Raw genomic sequence first — 17449 nt, forward strand, 5'->3', positions numbered from 1 at the left:
TAACCCTAACCCTAACCCTAACCCTAACCCTAACCCTAACCCTAACCCTAACCCTAACCCTAACCCTAACCCTAACCCTAACCCTAACCCTAACCCTAACCCTAACCCTAACCCTAACCCTAACCCTAACCCTAACCCTAACCCTAACCCTAACCCTAACCCTACGGTCTGAGAGGATCGTCGGGATCCTTTTTATCGACGAACATGAGGGGGGCGCCACATGAGGCGGTGGACTTTCTGATTCTTCCTGATTTCAGCATTTTGTCCAGCCAGGGTTTGAGGGCGTCGAGCTCTCGCCCGCTCATAGCGAAGACAGGGCCCCAGGGCGGCGTTTGGTCGTCGATGATATCGATCTTGTGATCCCAGGACTGATGGTCTGGCATTCGCATGGCGGCTTCCTCGCTCATGATGGGGAGGAAGGCTCGAAATTCTTTGGGGACTGCTGCAATGGCGGCGTCGATCTTGGTTTGGATGCTGGCAATGGCGATAGTGTGGGGAAGCCCAAGGACGATCGAGCTGGTGCAATTCCGCTGACAATATTCTGATGAGAACTTGATTTCTTGTGTTTTGTCAAAGAAACAAGCGGGCTCGTGTTGCTGCAGCCACCAGTGGGGAAGAATAATGTCGCACTCGTCATCCATTGTTGAGAGCTCGAAGTTGAGGCGGGTGTAGTGATCTTCTTGGTGCCGTAATACGACTGCCTCGGTATAGTATCGTCCTCCCATCGTGTCGACCGCCGCGTTGAAGAGTTGGGTAAGGATGGTTCGAGAGGGAAGTAGTTTATCTGTGACAAGGGCAGTATTCTGGGCTTGGAACAGTAGTTCAATTCAGCTGATAAACTACTTTGGTCTCGAAGGCCTTGTTGATCTTCCCAACCTCCAGGAGAAGGTTGGGCTTCCAGGCCTTCTTATGCCAAAGGGAATCGGTACGTACTTGAGGTACGTATCAAGCCTTGTTGCCTGGGGCTTCAAGGCCTCTATCTAGCAGTCTGCATACATGTTGATCTGAATGCCTTCATCCATTCTCCATCTTCCTTCTGGCGCTGTCATTCGTCTGAGCGCCGTGCTTCTTGCTTGGTTTGGCTGTGTTACGTCTGGGGATTGTCTCATGATGTTTCAACAGTGTTTCAGCACTTCCCTAGTTGACTCGCTAGCCTGGTAGTGTCGGAAGGGGCTCGAGTCAGTAGTGCCCGTGACCGAGAGTCCGGCCGAGGTGAGTGTCGTAGCCCTGGGGTCACCGGGCATCTCGAGGCTCATTTCAGGTGTTGAGGCTCTGCCTTGCAACCCTAACCCTTGGACTGTGGGCAATGTCCGTGTGACATCGGGACCCATCCTGTGGAAGTCAAAGAAGCAGGATCTTGTCACCACCAGCACTACAGAGGCCGAGTTCGTCAACCTCGTGCCAACTGCAAAATCCCTGGAATGGACTGGCAGTATGCTCAATGATCTGGGCGTTATTGATATCACAAACAACACCAGAAGGATCCTGTACACCGACAGCTCGAATGCCAGGGACAGAGCCCTGAACAAGAACATCCCCGCTCGTAACCGCTATATCGACATTCGGTATAAATGGCTCATTGAGCAAGTGGAACGCAAGACTATTGAGGTTATCCATATCTCCGGCGAAGAGATGCCTGCAGACGGTCTAACCAAGCCTCTTAAGGCAGACAAGCATGCAAAGTTTGTCAAATTAATTGGTCTTCATCAGAAGCTGGTCCCTTGGGCTTGAAAGCTTACAACACCACATCATGTATCATATAGTAAACAATGTATCTTAGACATCACGGCCATTAGGGTCTTTCGGTCTATGGGGGGTGTGTTGGAGGCACGTCCACAGGTGCCATTCACGCACACCACGCCACGCACGGCCTCTCTTCCTGGCATTTTAGCCCTCCAGACCTCTCCACAGATTCTTTCTCCTTCTAGCAACTCAATACAACCATCAACTGCTTCATTTTCGTTGCCTTGTGCGTCGCACAATTTCGCTGCTAAAGTGGAGCTTATATCCCTGCGTGTCTTCACTCGGTTGGCGCCCAGCACAGTGCACATAACCGCAGAGGTAACCTTCCTGATCAAGCATTTGCTCCGTGTCTCCCAACCTTATCCCACTCAACACTCCAAGAAAATCATTATAAAAAAGGTTGCGGCGACAGATCCATTCATCCTTCACTCTTAAAAAGGTCCAAAAACAACCAATCTCTCCAAAGCCTAGCAAGTACGAGATACCACCATGCCCGTCGTCATCAAGCCGGACCCTGACTCCCCCAAGAGTGGCAAGAACCACGACTTTGCTACGTCGTCGCCCCGAAATCTTCTCTTACACAGCTCGGCTCCCCATCACCGCTGTCCCATTCTACACTCATCGTTCAGCTCTCAGCGCAATCCTGAAGCTTCTACGAACCCCCAGTTCTCCATTGTGGGCAACAAGAATGGCTTCGTACATACCATCATTCGCGCCTGGCAGCAAGACCTGCACCTGAGGATCCGCCCCGACGATGTGTGGCTCGCTATTCTCACCCAGTTTAGTTTCTTCGTCAACAAGAACGCCGAGGCGCTCCGTCATCTCTTGGTTTCCCATAAAGGTCAAGAGGACCTCATTGCCATGGCCGATCCTATTTACATTCACCCGGTCGATCTTAGAGGTAATCGCACGCGCAGAAGGGCTATAAACGGTAGTGATTTTGCCCGAGAGCTGGCGGCCATGGTGAAGGAGCGCCTCGTGGACCCCAACATCGCCGACACCCTTTTGCCGAATTTCACCACCACGACGCCCCACGACCGAGACGTAGCCGCTATAGTGTTCCTGGGTTTTACCCAGGAGTATTTCAACTATACAAGACGGTACGGCTGTGGCTTCCCGTCAGTCACTTTGCTCGGAGAAAAAAGCGACTGGGCCGACATTCTCAGGCGTCTGGCCTGGTTCGAGACCCTTGGCCACGAGGAGCTGGACGCGTGGATTCTCCGGCTGTCCAAAGTCCTTACCTACATGGTAGCCAGCTTTGACTCTCCAGACGGGGCCGATGTCAAAGACTTTTGGGCACGCACAGTTCATGAGTCACCAGAAAGTAGATCTGGCGGTATAATCAGCCTGTCGGGGTGGCTGACTGCGTTTTGTTGGTGGGGGTCTAATGGCGAGAGAGTCCAGAGCTATACCGATGAACAACTGTGCACCTACCCGAAGCCCCTAACCATCCTCATCCCATCCAGTTCCCACTCGAGAATCTTGCCACACGGACATGTTCGCTTGACGCTAGACGGTGTCGAGTTTCCCGTTATTGACCGGAAGAAGGTGCCGCCGGGCGTAGTTAGGGTCCCGGTCACTTTGGAAAATCATGTACCTAACAAGGCGGTCTTTGTAGGCGGGTTGATGGGCATGCAGGTAATCGAGCAGGAAGACGACCAAACGGCGGCTCAACCTGCTTCGGGATGGTGGCTGCTGTCGGCCGTCGAGGACCGAAGCATACCCCGTATCCAAAGATCGCCCGAAGGACATATGTGTTGAAGCCATCACATTCTGTGGCGTTTCTGTCTAAGTGGATACGATCCACACATAGCTACCCTGTATATAAACCACGTCGGACTCCGTCCTCCCTGTTCTGTTCTCTCTCCCTCTTTTAACCTAATTAATACACGAAATTCACTCCCACACTCAATGCCACTTGTGGTGTATCATTCCGTTACCTCCAACAAAAGTAAAGGCGCAAATATTTGTGCTGGGTGTTAGGAAAATACAATCCGGACTCATAAGAAAAGAAACCAACAAGTGTGTTTTATAAAGAGATCGGGAAAAAAAGAAGAAAAAAAGACATACAACACCAGGGATTCGCTGGTCGTCACCGACCCAACTACTAGTCTGGCCCTCACTGGCTTATCTATGGGAGAGCGGACGGGATCCCGAGTTTTCCAGTGGGTATGGTCGTATGTGGCTATCACGTGCTGTTGGAGGCCTTAAGTAGGTATTTCCTCAGCCGCTGCAGATGTGTGACGAACGGCAGTCTGATCTGCCTAAGTGGGATAACTGAAGGTAGATAACTATTAGTAGACATTGGTGAAGCCAAAATGTTCATAACAAATATGGTAGTATTATACCGGTCTCGGTGATAATGATCAATTGACTACTGTCGAACTATCTGACAATCTGAGTTCTCCCGTATTTCTGAGTGTCTGCTCACTCATACTGTTGGCTTACTTGAAGGTCCTGGCTCACCTTGTGAGCCCTCATAGTCCGTGAGCCCTCCTGGTTCTTCGCCCTACTGGCTCCTCTAATCACACTGTCCCGCCTCTGCGTGACTGTCGTATGCTGGTAGCTTGGTTGACCCGTGTAACTCGCTTGAGTTCGTAACAAGATGCCGGGTGAAGTAAGGACAGTGGAGAATGATCGACCCGGACGATACTACCAAATTTGAAAGGATGCTTGCGACCTAATAGGCACTCCACAAATGCGACCAGTCTGCACGGCATCGGAATATTATGGTAAGTCCGAGGTGGCTACTCGAAGAAGAAATCATATTCGATATCATTCGCGCTGGCCCCGGCGACCTGGTTATAACACGACCCTGGGATATCAGTGGGCGCAAGACGGAGAAGAGACTGAACCTCTTTGCGAATAGTGTCACGGCGCTGGCGGACCACTACATCACTAGGCTATGTTCCAAAAGGATACAAGTAACCGAAGCTGGCAATTCGGCCGCTCAAGTGGTCTTATATAGTTGTGATGGCAGTCGAGAGGCACAACTGCAAGGCTGCCATTACAAATAGCGAAGGCATCGTTGCTGGTGTGACAAGGGCAGTATTCTGGGCTTGGAACAGTAGTTCAATTCAGCTGATAAACTACTTTGGTCTCGAAGGCCTTGTTGAATCCTTTCAAGCCTTTCCATCCAGGCTGGGGTTCCCGACCTTCTTATGCCAAAGCCTTCCTTCCTTCTGCTGGCCTGATCTGGGTCATGAGGCCATATGGCATCTATCTAGCGGTGTGCACCGCTGTGCTTACATATGATCCTTCCCGAGTATCTTCCTCCAATATCCTTCCTTCCTATGACGCCGGCGTCGTCACGGGTACCGCCCTATCGCCGCCGGAGTGCCTTGGTTGGTTAGGGATCGTTCTTGTGACAGCAGGGTTTCCCTTCTGGCCTGGCTAGCACAGCCCGATATGAGAGGCAGTGCAGCCGGCGTACGTATTGTTGGCTGGAATACGCCAGGGATTATTGAGGGGATTCGGGTAGGTTGTGCTATCGGTCGAATAGACTCTCCGACCGAGTTGGCCTGGTTGCCTGAAGCATTTTGAAGGGTTCGAGAGGCTCAGCCGTGCGGCTCTGCGAGCCTCGTGCTGCTGGGTTAGGGTCGAGGTCGAATGTCCGTGTGACAAAGGGAAATTATAGAGGGAAGTGATATATTAGAAAAGGCTGGGGCCGGCGAGCCGGGCGGGCATGGTGGCGCAAACCTCCTTGTCTTTATCCAACGAACGATCAAGTATGCCAACAGTCTCATCACAACCAGTTTTACATAACGCGTTGTCCTTTTCGTTGAAGTTCTTCGAATGAGGGATATGGAGGTTCATCCGACTGGTGTGATGGTGTGGCCTCCATCATCGTAGAGGTAGCAAGGCGAAGGTGGTGATGGGAAGTGGAAATGAGAATGAGAGGTGGCGTAGTACGTTGTGTTCGTAGATGTTGAAGGTGCAATTGAACAGGAATGAAAGAGATCTGGGGGAAGTTGTTAGAATCGGGTGGCATAATCTCTGGCAACCCGGCACAGAGACTAGGACCAGGAACGATGCATGTGTAGGCGGGTATTGTGCAGTAGCGAAAGCTTAGTGGGAAATGTGACAGGGGTACCTTGAGCTCCTGCCTACTTGAGCCACCCCTCATGAGCTTATTGTTAGGTACCTACTTATATCCCATGCACCTGCTCCCTTTCCCTCCTTGTGCTTTTCCATTTGCAATCTCTTTCCGCGCCAGCTACCAACTTCCTGTCCCTCGGGTTCCAATGGAAACTTCCACAGAGGCAACTCCCCAACCAAGCGAGTCGTACAAAGAGCTTGAAAGCCCGTACTTGCCGCCCCATGTTAGCCTCTCTCCAGAAGTTGATCGACTGGTTTGGGAGTTCAAAGGCACGTTTCCCTCGGCAATTTCCGTCATTTCCAACGACAGCAGTGCCGAAGGACACCTGGAACCATTCTTCAAACCGGCAGATGCAACCGACGACCAAAACCCCGAAAACACCAGCACCGGCACCTACCACCCCATTGCCCTCCTCCCCATGACCCACCCACCCGCGTCCTTGATGACCGTAGCCTCCGTAGACCTCGACAACTGGGAACGGGACTGGGTGGAGTCGCACGAATGGCACAGCGAAGTACACGGCGAATTTGTGACCTACGGCGATCTCGACGACGACATCCGGCCGTGGCTAGATGACCCAAAGGAGGAGGATCCTTATAACTGGGAAGCAGATTCTGACACGGAGTTTCTGATCAAGTGCTGCGGAGAGGATCGCCCGGTGCGCACGTGGGGAAGGAGGTTGAAGGTTACGCCAAGAGGTGCAGGGGGATTTGTCACAATTGGGGATTATGTTTGTGGTGAGTTTTTTGTGTTTGCCTTTTGCTTCTTGGCCGTTCAATCACCTCCCTGTCATGTCCTGGATCTTTGCTAACGATCCGTCACCTCAGCTGTCCATACTTGGCTTATGAGTATGCGCGACGACGTTTTGAAAGCCAGGGGCGTCAGACAGTACGATCAATGCGACGCATCGCATCCGGAATTCGAGTGGATCGTAACTTTTTACGACGATGAGCCAGCACATTGGTTGGTAGAGAAGACGGAATGGGTCCGCAACCATTGCCCGCTCAGTCAAGGTAGCATTGATGCCGCTAACGCGATGCTGCGTTCATTGGGAAGTAGTGGTGATGTGGTGAATGTGGTGAACGTGCCCGTTGGAGGGATGGGTATTCGTATTAACCCTGGAGGCGAGGGACAGGAGGAGACAACCGAAGGACAAGAGGAACGGGAAACTGAGTTAGAGGGAAAGGGGAAGAAAATCGAAGGATAAGTGGAAGTGGAAGACGAGGAAAAGGACACGGAAAAAGGACAAAGGAAAATGGTATTGACCGAGGAGGAACCTGAATTTCAAGGGCAATAAGAAATGAGTAGGGGGCACTAGGAGGTGTGTGATATCGATGCAGCTAGTGGCAGGAGAAGGTGGTAAAACCCATATAGCAGAATTTCAAATCTTGTCTTACACAGGAAGGTAGTTCGCAGATTGGAGTAGAAGTACATGAGATCCTTTGCATTCACAATGTCCAGAAATGGGATATCACACAATGTTCCTGATCCTCCACATCACACCACTACCTTTCCGCTACCCAACTACCACGGTGACTTCTCTTCCTTTAAATAGCGGTTGCAGACGCACAATATGAACTTCCGTACGCAATTACACGCGAAGCAACTGCCGTCCCACATGCGCCATTTGAACAATCTCTCAGGCCGTATCCAAAGTTGGCATTCTTGCACAAACAAGACGGCGCGGGACTAACGCAACCAAGAGCAGAATACTGAGCCACTATGTTGTTGAAGCATATCTGACCGCAAGAGGGCAGAGCAGCCAAGCCGGTGGTAGTGGCAGTGTGGGTAGCAAAAGCTGTAGAATAATATGCGCTTCCGAAAGAGATTACTGTGCTGCCAACAGCAGTTCCACAGGCTCCGTTTGAGCAATCGCGAATGCCGTTCTGGAAGTTGACGTTGTTGCAGAGACAGTAGCTGTCTAGAGCGGCACATCCCAGCGCGGAATATTGGGCAAGCATGTTCTTGAAGCACGGTTGGCCACACGAAGGCAAAGCGGTCAGACCGGGGATTGTAGTGCTGGGAGGTTTTGTGGTAGTTGTAGTTGCCGCAGTGCTTGATTTGGATGGTGTGGTTGAGCTTCCTGTTTTGGTAGCGGAACTAGAGGTTGTGGTCTTCAAGCTGCTTGTGGATAATGACTTGGTCGTAGTACTAGTTGTGGCGGTTGATGTTGAAGCTTTTGAGGTTGAGGCGGTTACGGGATTGCTCGTCTTAACGGTGGCTGTGGATGATGAGGTTGTGGAAGAGGTTGGTTGGCGGTCACAGCTCCCCAACTGGCATTTGCCGTATGCGCAAAAGTCAGGGCCAGTTCCGCATCTCCCAGCTGCATTGCAACAATCTCCCCATATACCCGTACAGGACCTAAAGCCGTGGTCTCGGCCACATGTACCGTCTGTGCTATAGACAGCATCGCCTACACATGCACCTTCGTAGCATGTTCCCTCTGCACAGTCTTCTCTATTGTTAGGAGATAGCGTTAGATTATACTTTATCAGATGGAGGTAAGTAAAGGTAGTGTTTATGATTGACAAGGACTTACGCAGAGTCGCCGCATCTCCAAGTTAGTGCATTGCAACATTGACGCCCAGTGCCGAGACAAGAAGCATTTTTGTGAGGAGGTGTCACACGGACATATGCCACACTGTCAAACGAGCATATGCCACACTGTTAAACGGGCATACACCACACTCCTAGTTTTTCCGTCATATACTGGTGGCTCGCCCACTGGGCGATTCGATTTTAAGTGTTGGGCCGCGTTTACGCTATGGGCAACACATGATATATACTGGCAATAGGCCTCGGTTTGCCCTCGGATTAATGGTTTTGGTGGACAGTTAGGGCATTGCTCTTAATCTTGTATGCTAGACTCACCGGTGCGGCACGTCTCATGCCCTACGGGAGGCGGAAGTAGACGTTAAAAATAACAACAACAACAACAACAACAACAACCACACTCCTAGTGTCATACGAGAAAGACCTACATGCATGCAGATTGCTAGATGCCTTGGAGCCTTAGGTGACAAGGACCCGTACATACTAGATAGGTACCGTTTCCCTTTGGCATAAGAAGGCCTTGAAGCCCAACCTTCCTCTAGAGGTTGAAAGGACCAACAAGGCCTTCGAGACCAAAGTAGTTTATCAGCTGAATTAAACTACTGTTCCAAGCCCAGAATACTGCCCTTGTCACAGCAGCGGCCCCGGAAATACCTACTTAAAGCTTCCAACAGCTCATGATAATCACATACGACCATACCCACTGGAAAACTCGGGATCCCGTCCGCTCTCCCATAGATAAGCCAATGAGGGCCAGACTAGTAGTTGGGTCGGTGACGACCAGCGAATCCCTGGTGTTGTATGTCTTTTTTCCTTCTTTTTTTCCCGATCTCTTTCATAAAACACTCTTGTTGGTTTCTTTTCTTTTGAGTCCGCATTGTATTTCCGAAGCTGGCAATTTGGTCGCTCAAGTGGTCTTATATAGTTGTGATAGCAGTCGAGAGGCACAACTGCAAGGCTGCCATCACTAGGCCTGGGAACTCAGCCCTCGTCTTGAGGGTTGAAAGGATCAACAAGGCCTTCGAGACCAAAGTTAATTATCAGCTGAATTGAACCACTGTTCCAAGCCCATACTCTGCCCTTGTCACAGTGGTGGTGGCTCGCGAGTCATGTCGAGCCCACCGGACTATGCGCACGAACATTTTGCTCCCGTGTTCCTAGGTGCGGAGAGCAAGCCTATAAGTGGTCGATTGAACTCGAATGAGCACATACGACCATACCCACTGGAAAGCTCGGGATCCCGTCCGCTCTCCCATAGATAAGTCAGTGAGGGCCAGACTAGTAGTTGGGTCGGTGACGACCAGCGAATCCCTGGTGTTGTATGTTTTTTGCTACTTTTCTTTTTCCTTTTCGTTCTTTTTTCTCCTTTTCTTTTATTTTTCTCCCTTTGTACGTCTATCCATCTTTCTGCGACCTGTATCGAGCATCTTCTATTCTTGAATTGCCGCCCCATAATATACTGTTGGAAACACCAATCCCGTCCTTCCACCGCCCTTTCCTACCTGATTTGGATACCTGCATGCATCGCGTTTACTTCCTTTCCGTTGATGGGCAAATGGACGGGAGGCTGGCGCATGTAACCCACACCTCCCTCTTGGATCTCGGGAAGGTGCTCTCGGCCAGTGGGATCATGAAAGTGATAAAACCTGAACAGACGGAGGTAATGGGAACCGACAACCAGTTCTTCTTCTTCTTCAGTTCCCCATCTCCTTCTTCTTTTTTGAGCCAAGGACCATTGCTGTGACCGACACTTACTGGCGGCAACATCTCACTGTCAAATCTCGGTAATCCTCCTTTCGAAAGCGTTCATCCCATTTTCTCTCTCCTCCAATTCCGGAGTTCTTCCGCCTCGATCTCGCCAATCAAATCCGCAGTGTCTCCCATGAACACCATAATCTCCTGCCCAGAGAACAGAGGCTCAAAGGACCAGCCCGATAACATGAAGATGACCGAGGAGGATGTCAATCAACCACCCGGAACGGCCAACACAAAGGACGGCAACGATCAGCTCACGTCGACAACCTCAAGCGACCTGCAAAAGCTATCAATTGACGGGCCAGCTGGAAGCACTCCCTCCATGTCACATCAGCGACCATCATATACCATAACAACAACGACAACGAAGAAAGTAACCTTCTGGTCCCTCCCCCGCGAAACTCCACGACATGATATGGAACGAAGCTCTCCCCCCAGCGGACGAGATCTTCCCAGCCAACATATCCTGCACCTGCCCATTCGAAGACCTCGAGACGCACATTCGCAACAGGAATGCCATGCCGATAGCGATTGGACAGACGTTTCCGGGGCTTGTGTATGCTCCCCAGGTCTTCAGCTGCCAGCCGCCGGTCTTGGCCCACGTCTGTCGGGAATCGCGCGAGCAAGCGCTGAGACGGTACGAGGCGGCGTATAAGGGGTTTGATTCCACCACCGACCAGGAACTTTATTCAGATTCGACGACCAAGTTGTTCCTAGGGGAGAAAGGAAATTGCGGTGGATTTCGGGGACGGTTGCTCGGTACTTGTGCGTCGATGTTGCTGGTACGGATCTTGAGCTGAACGTATACGACGAAGAAGATCTTGAGGAGCATGAGGAAGAGGCGCCGGACGTCCAGGTGGAAACGGAGGAGGAGGAGGACGGTTACGGTTCACCAGTGCCATCCCAAGAGAGCGACGACGAGCTAGAGGCGCCACCACTGGGACAAAATGACGTCCAAGAGGCCATGACTCCCGACGGAGATGACGACAATAACGCAGAGACGGACGTTGAAGAAGAGCGTGGAACCTGGGAGGTGTTGAAGCCATCACATTCTTTGGCGTTTCTGACTAAGTGGATACGATCCACACATAGCTACCCTGTATATAAACCACGTCGGACTCCGTCCTCCCTGTTCTGTTCTCTCTCTTTCTTTTAACCAAAATCAATACACGAAATTCACTCCCACACTCAATGCCACTTGTGGTGTATCATTCCGTTACCTCCAACAGGTTATGAGCCCGGATATCGCATATATACAACAAAGCTAAGTCCCTCACCTCTCCTGTATCAACACTTCTACCAAGACTTCAAAATGTTGTTAGATATAAAAGACTTGCGCTTTTCACAAAGCGACAAGAGCCGCTGCCTGCAGCAAACACCACTACTGCCCATCTGCCTTGCCAAGCCGCCCTAGCTAGGTTCACGATCCCTTCATCAGCGCTCAGCCAAGGCCTCTTGTACCCAAAGAAACTCGATGCACGCTCCTCCCATCAACATTCAGCTCTGCTAAGCTGTCTAGCTTGATGCACGCTCCTCCCATCAGCATTCAGCTCTGCTGAGCTGTCTAGCTCGACGCACGCTCCTCCCATCAGCATTCAGCTCTGCTGAGCTGTCTAGCTCGACGCACGCTCCTCCCATCAGCATTCAGCTCTGCTGAGCTGTCTAGCTCGACGCACGCTCCTCCCATCAGCATTCAGCCTTCCTAAGCTGTCTAGCTTGATGCACGCTCCTCCCATCAGCATTCAGCCCTCCTCAGCTGTCTAGCTTGATGCACGCTCCTCCCATCAGCATTCAGCTCTGCTAAGCTGTCTAGCTCGATGCACGCTCCTCCCATCAGCATTCAGCCCTCCTCAGCTGTCTAGCTCGATGCACGCTCCTCCCATCAGCATTCAGCCTTCCTAAGCTGTCTAGCTCGATGCACGCTCCTCCCATCAGCATTCAGCCTTCCTCAGCTGTCTTGCTTGATGCACGCTCCGCCCGTTGACCGCTCGGTCGGCTGTAGTTTAATCATCAGCCATATCCACCCGTATCTTTGGGAGTACTTCCAAGATACACCGCTCCACCGATCTACCGCCTACAAACTCCTCTCAACCCTTTTCCACTTCCTTCTTAGGCCAAACTCAGAAGTCCGAGACCTCTGTTACCACCAAGTTCCACCGCATCTGGGATTTCCTCATTATCGCTACACCCTCCAATCTTACTCCTTCTCACCAAAGTCCCTACCACTACACATCAGCGTCCAAACTCCTCGGACAGCCAACTCGCAGCCTCTAGAAACTTCCACACCTCGCCAGGCTGCCTCCAGCACGACACCATGGTCAACAAAGACCTCGAAGCTCAAGTTGTCATCCCAATCCTCACTGGGCCCAGCAACTGGACCACCTGGTTTAACCGCATCCGAGACTACATTGATGCCCGTAGCTCTTTTGATCCTCTCAGCACGAATGAACCACCTGAGAAATATGACGGTGAGGAAGACCGCGACCACGCCAAACGCACCCGAGAATGGTCTACGGAACAGCGAAACCTGATGGCTGTCCTCCGCACTCGCCTATCCCCTGGACCTCGGGCTAAGCTCGTCTCTGAAGGGCATAACACCGTCAAAGCCGCCCTCGAATTTCTCTTCATCCACTATCGCCCCAAAGGATCCTCCGGCTTCCAAGACCTCATGAAGAGATGGGACAACCTTACACTCGCCAAATGTAAGGACGTTAACAACTTCGCCACCCAGCTCCGCACCATCCATGATGAACTTTACGAGATGGAAAAGTCGTGCAAGATGAGGGAACCCTACCTCGTATTGAAGTTCCTCCAAGGCCTTGGACCCGACTATTCCCAAATTTGGACCAGCTTTAACCAGAGCCACCTCCTTGTCCCGGAAAGAGATGTGAACGGGAGAGTAACTCGGAGGGCCATTACCCTAGATGAAGTTCAAGCCGAGGCAGAGACCGAAGAACAGCACCTCAAGAGACATGGCAAACGCTCCGACGAGATTTTGGCTCTCAAGGCTCTCATCGCCAAACCTCGCACCTTCAAAGGAACTAACACCAACAACAAACGCCCCCGCGATAACAGCAAGTCTCCGACTTGGCTTCCCTGCTCGGTGTGCCACACACCAAACCACAGTGACTCTCGTTGCTGGAAGCAACACCCCGACAAATACCACAGCAAGGACAGTGCCTCTGACACCAGAGCCAATGCCGCCTCGGCGGCAGCATTTCTCGCCGCAGGTCTTGAAGACAGCGACACTGACTCCAAAATAGAGGATCAGCGCCCCAATAAAAGGTCCCGTACTCACTAGGAAAGGGCCGGCCTACAGGTTCCTTCTGCAACAACAATGGAATCTATAGGCGCCACAACACTGGACTTACCATCGCTGGCTCTCACTACCGTCAGCCCTCCAAACCACACAACCGCATCACCAGCTACACACTTATCCTTGTCCTCCACATCCATCTCTACTACTCCCATACCCGCTCCACTGGCCTCTGTCCAAATTGCCGCTGCTTCACTTCCGCCCATTCATCCTCCATCCAACTCCAATCTACGTCGAGCAACCACCTGGTATCCCTAACAGCAACCCCAACCTCGTCTGCCGCCTCAACCGAGCCCTCTATGGCCTCAAACAGAGTCCACGAGTGTGGTACAAAACCCTAGCTACCTTATTGAATGGCCTGGGCTTCTCACCACTACCATCCGACGCTGCCATCTTCAGCAAAGGAAACACCTATATCGCCATCTACGTTGATGATCTACTAATTGCCGGCCCCAACAAACCCGACGTTCAAGCACTAAAGCACGCACTCAGTCAGCGTTTCAAAATGACAGACCTTGGCCCTTGTTCTTATTACTTGGGCATGGCTGTTACCCGCGATAGATCACGGCACATCATCCGACTCAACCAAAGAGCCTACATCGAAAAGATACTTAAGGAGTTTGGGATGCTCGATTGCAAGCCAGTATCTACCCCAATGGACACCAGCAAGATCCCAGAACCGACCAGCGACCACATCGCCTCCAACTACCTCCGGCACTGGTACGCCAGCGCCATCGGTTCCCTTATGTACGCTATGCTCGGCACTCGTCCAGATACAGCCTTTGCCGTATCCTTCTGCAGCCGGTATCTCGCCAACCCAACGCTCGCCCACGTTACAGCCGTGAAACGCATCTTCAGATACCTCAAGGGAACCATCAACCTCGAACTCACTTATACCGGTGAGCTCAAGGACCTCACTGGTTTTTCAGACGCCGACTGGGCGGGTGACACCTCAACAAGACGCTCCACCGGAGGCTATGTGTTCCACATCGGTAGCGCAGCTATCAGTTGGCAATCAAAACGCCAGCCCACTGTGTCCTTGTCATCCTGCGAAGCTGAACTTATGGCACAGACCCAGGCCACCAAGGAAGCTATCTGGCTCCGCCGACTGCTCTCGGACTTGCACATCAAGCAAACCCGAGGGGCCACAAGGGTCTACGGGGACAACCAAGATGCACTGGCCCTTGCGAGGAACCCGCAACACCATTCCCGCACTAAACACATTCACGTACAAGAACTCTGGTGCAGAGAACGCCAAGCAGCTGGAGACGTCAATTTCCAGTACATTCCCACAAACGAACAAGTGGCAGACGTCTTCACGAAGCCACTACCCCGCGACGCCTTCCAACGCCACCGACAAGCCCTTGGACTCTTGGAAGCCCCAGAAAGGTCTAATTAGTGTCCTTTCAACACTATAATCACTGGCACCTCTGTACTACACCCACAACGCTCATACAACTCTTCAGGCGGCTGACCCGCCGACACACCTATTTCCATGCTTCAATCCAAATTCCACTCCCGGGCTTGGTCCCGGGATCACAAATCTGTTTTTCAACTTACTTTCACTTTACGATCCACACACGGCAGCAATCCTTTTCCCACTGGGTTTTTACTGATCCTGACCAACGTGTGTGAGAGAGAGAATCACTGTAAATAACCACTTGTAACCTATGCTTGGATCGAGGGGGAGTGTTGAAGCCATCACATTCTTTGGCATTTCTGTCTAAGTGGATACGATCCACACATAGCTACCCTGTATATAAACCACGTCGGACTCCGTCCTCCTTGTTCTGTTCTCTCTCTCTCTCTTTTAACCTAATTAATACACGAAATTGACTCCCACACTCAATGCCACTTGTGGTGTATCATTCCGTTACCTCCAACAGGGCACTTCACGATGGTAAGTCGCGGGGCCTGGTTTTGATGGCTAATATACGTTGGCAGGCACATTCTGCTCACTCCTTTCTCGTCTAAGAACGCATCTTGGACTTTATCAACGGTACGATGTCCAATCCATCTTCCTCCTACAACAAAAAGACTTAGCGCCAAGTGTTAGTATTAACAGCTGGTTGCCCGCAAACCCCTTAACACCATCTAAATCGCCGTTTTCGCGGTCGATATCCCAACAACCATAACTACAAAATGTCTACGCTTGCGCCCCTTGGGGCATCCAAAACAATGCCACCGGTCATTTAGCAGCGCGAGCGCACCCTCTACGGCCATGCCACTCAAAGCATTTTGTACATTGGTCTAGTGGGCGGCGTTTCTGGACTTGGCGACGAATGTTGCTGACGTCAAAAGACGGAAAGGAGAGACAGGCCTTTCAAAGGAGATAAGCCAGGTTGCGTACTGTCACGGCGCTGGCGGACCACTACATCACTAGGCTATGTTCCAAAAGGATACAAGTAACCGAAGCTGGCAATTCGGTCGCTCAAGTGGTCTTATATAGTTGCGATGGCAGTCGAGAGGCACAACTGCAAGGCTCCCATCACACGTACGCCTCGCCAGGATGGTAGTACTGGGAGGGACGGAGGGTGACAGGCTCTTGGCCGGTTTGGACGAAGACCTCGTCCTTGATGGCAGTGGTAGTGTCGACAGGGACTATTATTACGATCCAACCAAAGTGATGTAAACTAGCTAGATAAATAGACCAATCAGGTTGGATCCGAAGGCCCGAAGGCTTCGGGACCCCGGGTCCTCGAGTCCAGTACACCAGGTCCAGGGAAGAGCAGTATAAAAGAAAGCCTCCAGGCCTTCGTTTATAAGGCTCTTCAGCAAGCAATAGCTATCACAATCTACCAGTACCTTTTGGCTACTACTCCGTTACTCTATTGTTCTATCCTAGCGATAATACTCCTGTGCTTGTAACGGTTCATCACACTACCCCACTCAAAGCGACCAAGAACAGGAGCAGATCCAATATCTTGTCCCCAAGAAAACAGCACCTTCTCAGAACCTTCAACGCTTCGCTGAACCCGGATACACTTGGTAGCTCTCTGCCTCAAGCCAGGCGGGACGTGGGTCCTACAGAAGCACCCTCCTCTTGCAACTTCTGCATGCTTATGCCCATGGTAGAAGATGCCGTACAAGCAGAAATTGAAGCCAACTTCTCCCTCCTTTTGAAAGAGGACCCAGCGTTCGATCCTCTCGTCGGTTGCACTTGAGTAGAATTTGATCAGTGCCGGAAGAATCCACTCCGGCAGAACTTCCTCGCAGTCGATGGACTCATATGCTGTATTCGAAATGTCCATCACAGCCCGGTCAAGAGCGGTGCAGTTCCGTCTTTGCTTTTCCCACCTGTCGTCGTTGTCAGAATGGTCATTATCGGAATCTTTATCACTCTCCTCCTCTTGCTTAACCCGCTTCCTCGGGACATCCTCGTCGTCATCCCCGTCGAGATCAGCCGTGGACCTGCTGCGCTTAGGGTCATTTGCATCCACCACCTCAGCAACCTTCTCCATCATCTTTCCCTTTGCATCCTCCAGCGCAGACTTCACTGTGCGACTGAGCTGCACAACCTCAGCATGGATCAAGACCTTCTCCTCCTCAACAAGCTGCAGGACCGCAGTCTCGGTATCGCGTATCCTGGCCAGCAGCTTAGTCTCGGTGTCGCTGAGCGCCTTCTCAACGGTAGATAATACAGGGCCGGCGTTTGCGCATTGGCGCAGGTTGAGTTGCTCTGTTGGCTTTGCGATTGGCTCTTCTTGAGCTCTGCTACATCGGACTTGGCGGCTTTGAGTCCTGGGGCAAGGGATTGAAGAAGTAGCTTCATTTCCGAGAGCTCGGAGTTGGAAGCCATTTTGGGTGGCATGGTCTACCGGTCGTTTGGGCCCAGTAACCATGGGTCGAGGGTTGGGGGCGCCGGTCGTGATGATGCCGTGGAGTAGCTCAGCTGGAGGTGATGTTGCAACGCAGCTTGGCGGTTGACGCAGGCCGAAATCCTCCCCTTTTACTTCCTGCTGAGATAGGGAAAGGCGACAAAC

The 17449-nt window shown here is 51.7% G+C and overlaps 6 protein-coding genes across 6 annotated transcripts; 1 reads left to right on the forward strand and 5 right to left on the reverse strand.

Moving 5' to 3' along the window:
- Positions 1-161: 161 nt before the first annotated feature.
- On the reverse strand, positions 162-725 carry SMAC4_13578 (uncharacterized protein; the record flags this gene model as incomplete). Its single annotated transcript, XM_066091479.1, has 1 exon — positions 162-725. One exon carries the CDS (start codon positions 723-725, stop codon positions 162-164), a length of 564 nt encoding a protein of 187 aa, XP_065946681.1.
- A 1636-nt stretch (positions 726-2361) lies between these two features.
- Positions 2362-3468, reverse strand: SMAC4_13579 (uncharacterized protein; the record flags this gene model as incomplete). The annotated part of the gene is made up of 2 exons (XM_066091480.1): positions 2893-3468; positions 2362-2805 (listed from the first exon to the last, which is right to left on the reverse strand). The coding sequence occupies exons 1-2, from the start codon at positions 3052-3054 to the stop codon at positions 2362-2364; spliced, it is 606 nt and encodes a 201-aa protein (XP_065946682.1). The 5' UTR covers positions 3055-3468.
- A 2519-nt stretch (positions 3469-5987) lies between these two features.
- SMAC4_13580 (uncharacterized protein) lies at positions 5988-7049 on the forward strand (the record flags this gene model as incomplete). Its single annotated transcript, XM_003343977.2, has 2 exons — positions 5988-6579; positions 6670-7049. The coding sequence occupies 2 exons, from the start codon at positions 5988-5990 to the stop codon at positions 7047-7049; spliced, it is 972 nt and encodes a 323-aa protein (XP_003344025.2).
- Positions 7050-8036: 987 nt separating this feature from the next.
- On the reverse strand, positions 8037-8252 carry SMAC4_13581 (uncharacterized protein; the record flags this gene model as incomplete). Its single annotated transcript, XM_066091481.1, has 1 exon — positions 8037-8252. The coding sequence occupies one exon, from the start codon at positions 8250-8252 to the stop codon at positions 8037-8039; it is 216 nt and encodes a 71-aa protein (XP_065946683.1).
- Positions 8253-16294: 8042 nt separating this feature from the next.
- SMAC4_13582 (uncharacterized protein) lies at positions 16295-16717 on the reverse strand (the record flags this gene model as incomplete). The annotated part of the gene is made up of 1 exon (XM_066091482.1): positions 16295-16717. The coding sequence occupies one exon, from the start codon at positions 16715-16717 to the stop codon at positions 16295-16297; it is 423 nt and encodes a 140-aa protein (XP_065946684.1).
- Positions 16718-16995: 278 nt separating this feature from the next.
- SMAC4_13583 (uncharacterized protein) lies at positions 16996-17265 on the reverse strand (the record flags this gene model as incomplete). Its single annotated transcript, XM_066091483.1, has 1 exon — positions 16996-17265. One exon carries the CDS (start codon positions 17263-17265, stop codon positions 16996-16998), a length of 270 nt encoding a protein of 89 aa, XP_065946685.1.
- Between the last annotated feature and the right edge of the window lie 184 nt (positions 17266-17449).

Source organism: Sordaria macrospora, chromosome 4, assembly GCF_033870435.1.
Source record: "Sordaria macrospora chromosome 4, complete sequence".
NCBI classification, from domain to species: domain Eukaryota; kingdom Fungi; phylum Ascomycota; class Sordariomycetes; order Sordariales; family Sordariaceae; genus Sordaria; species Sordaria macrospora.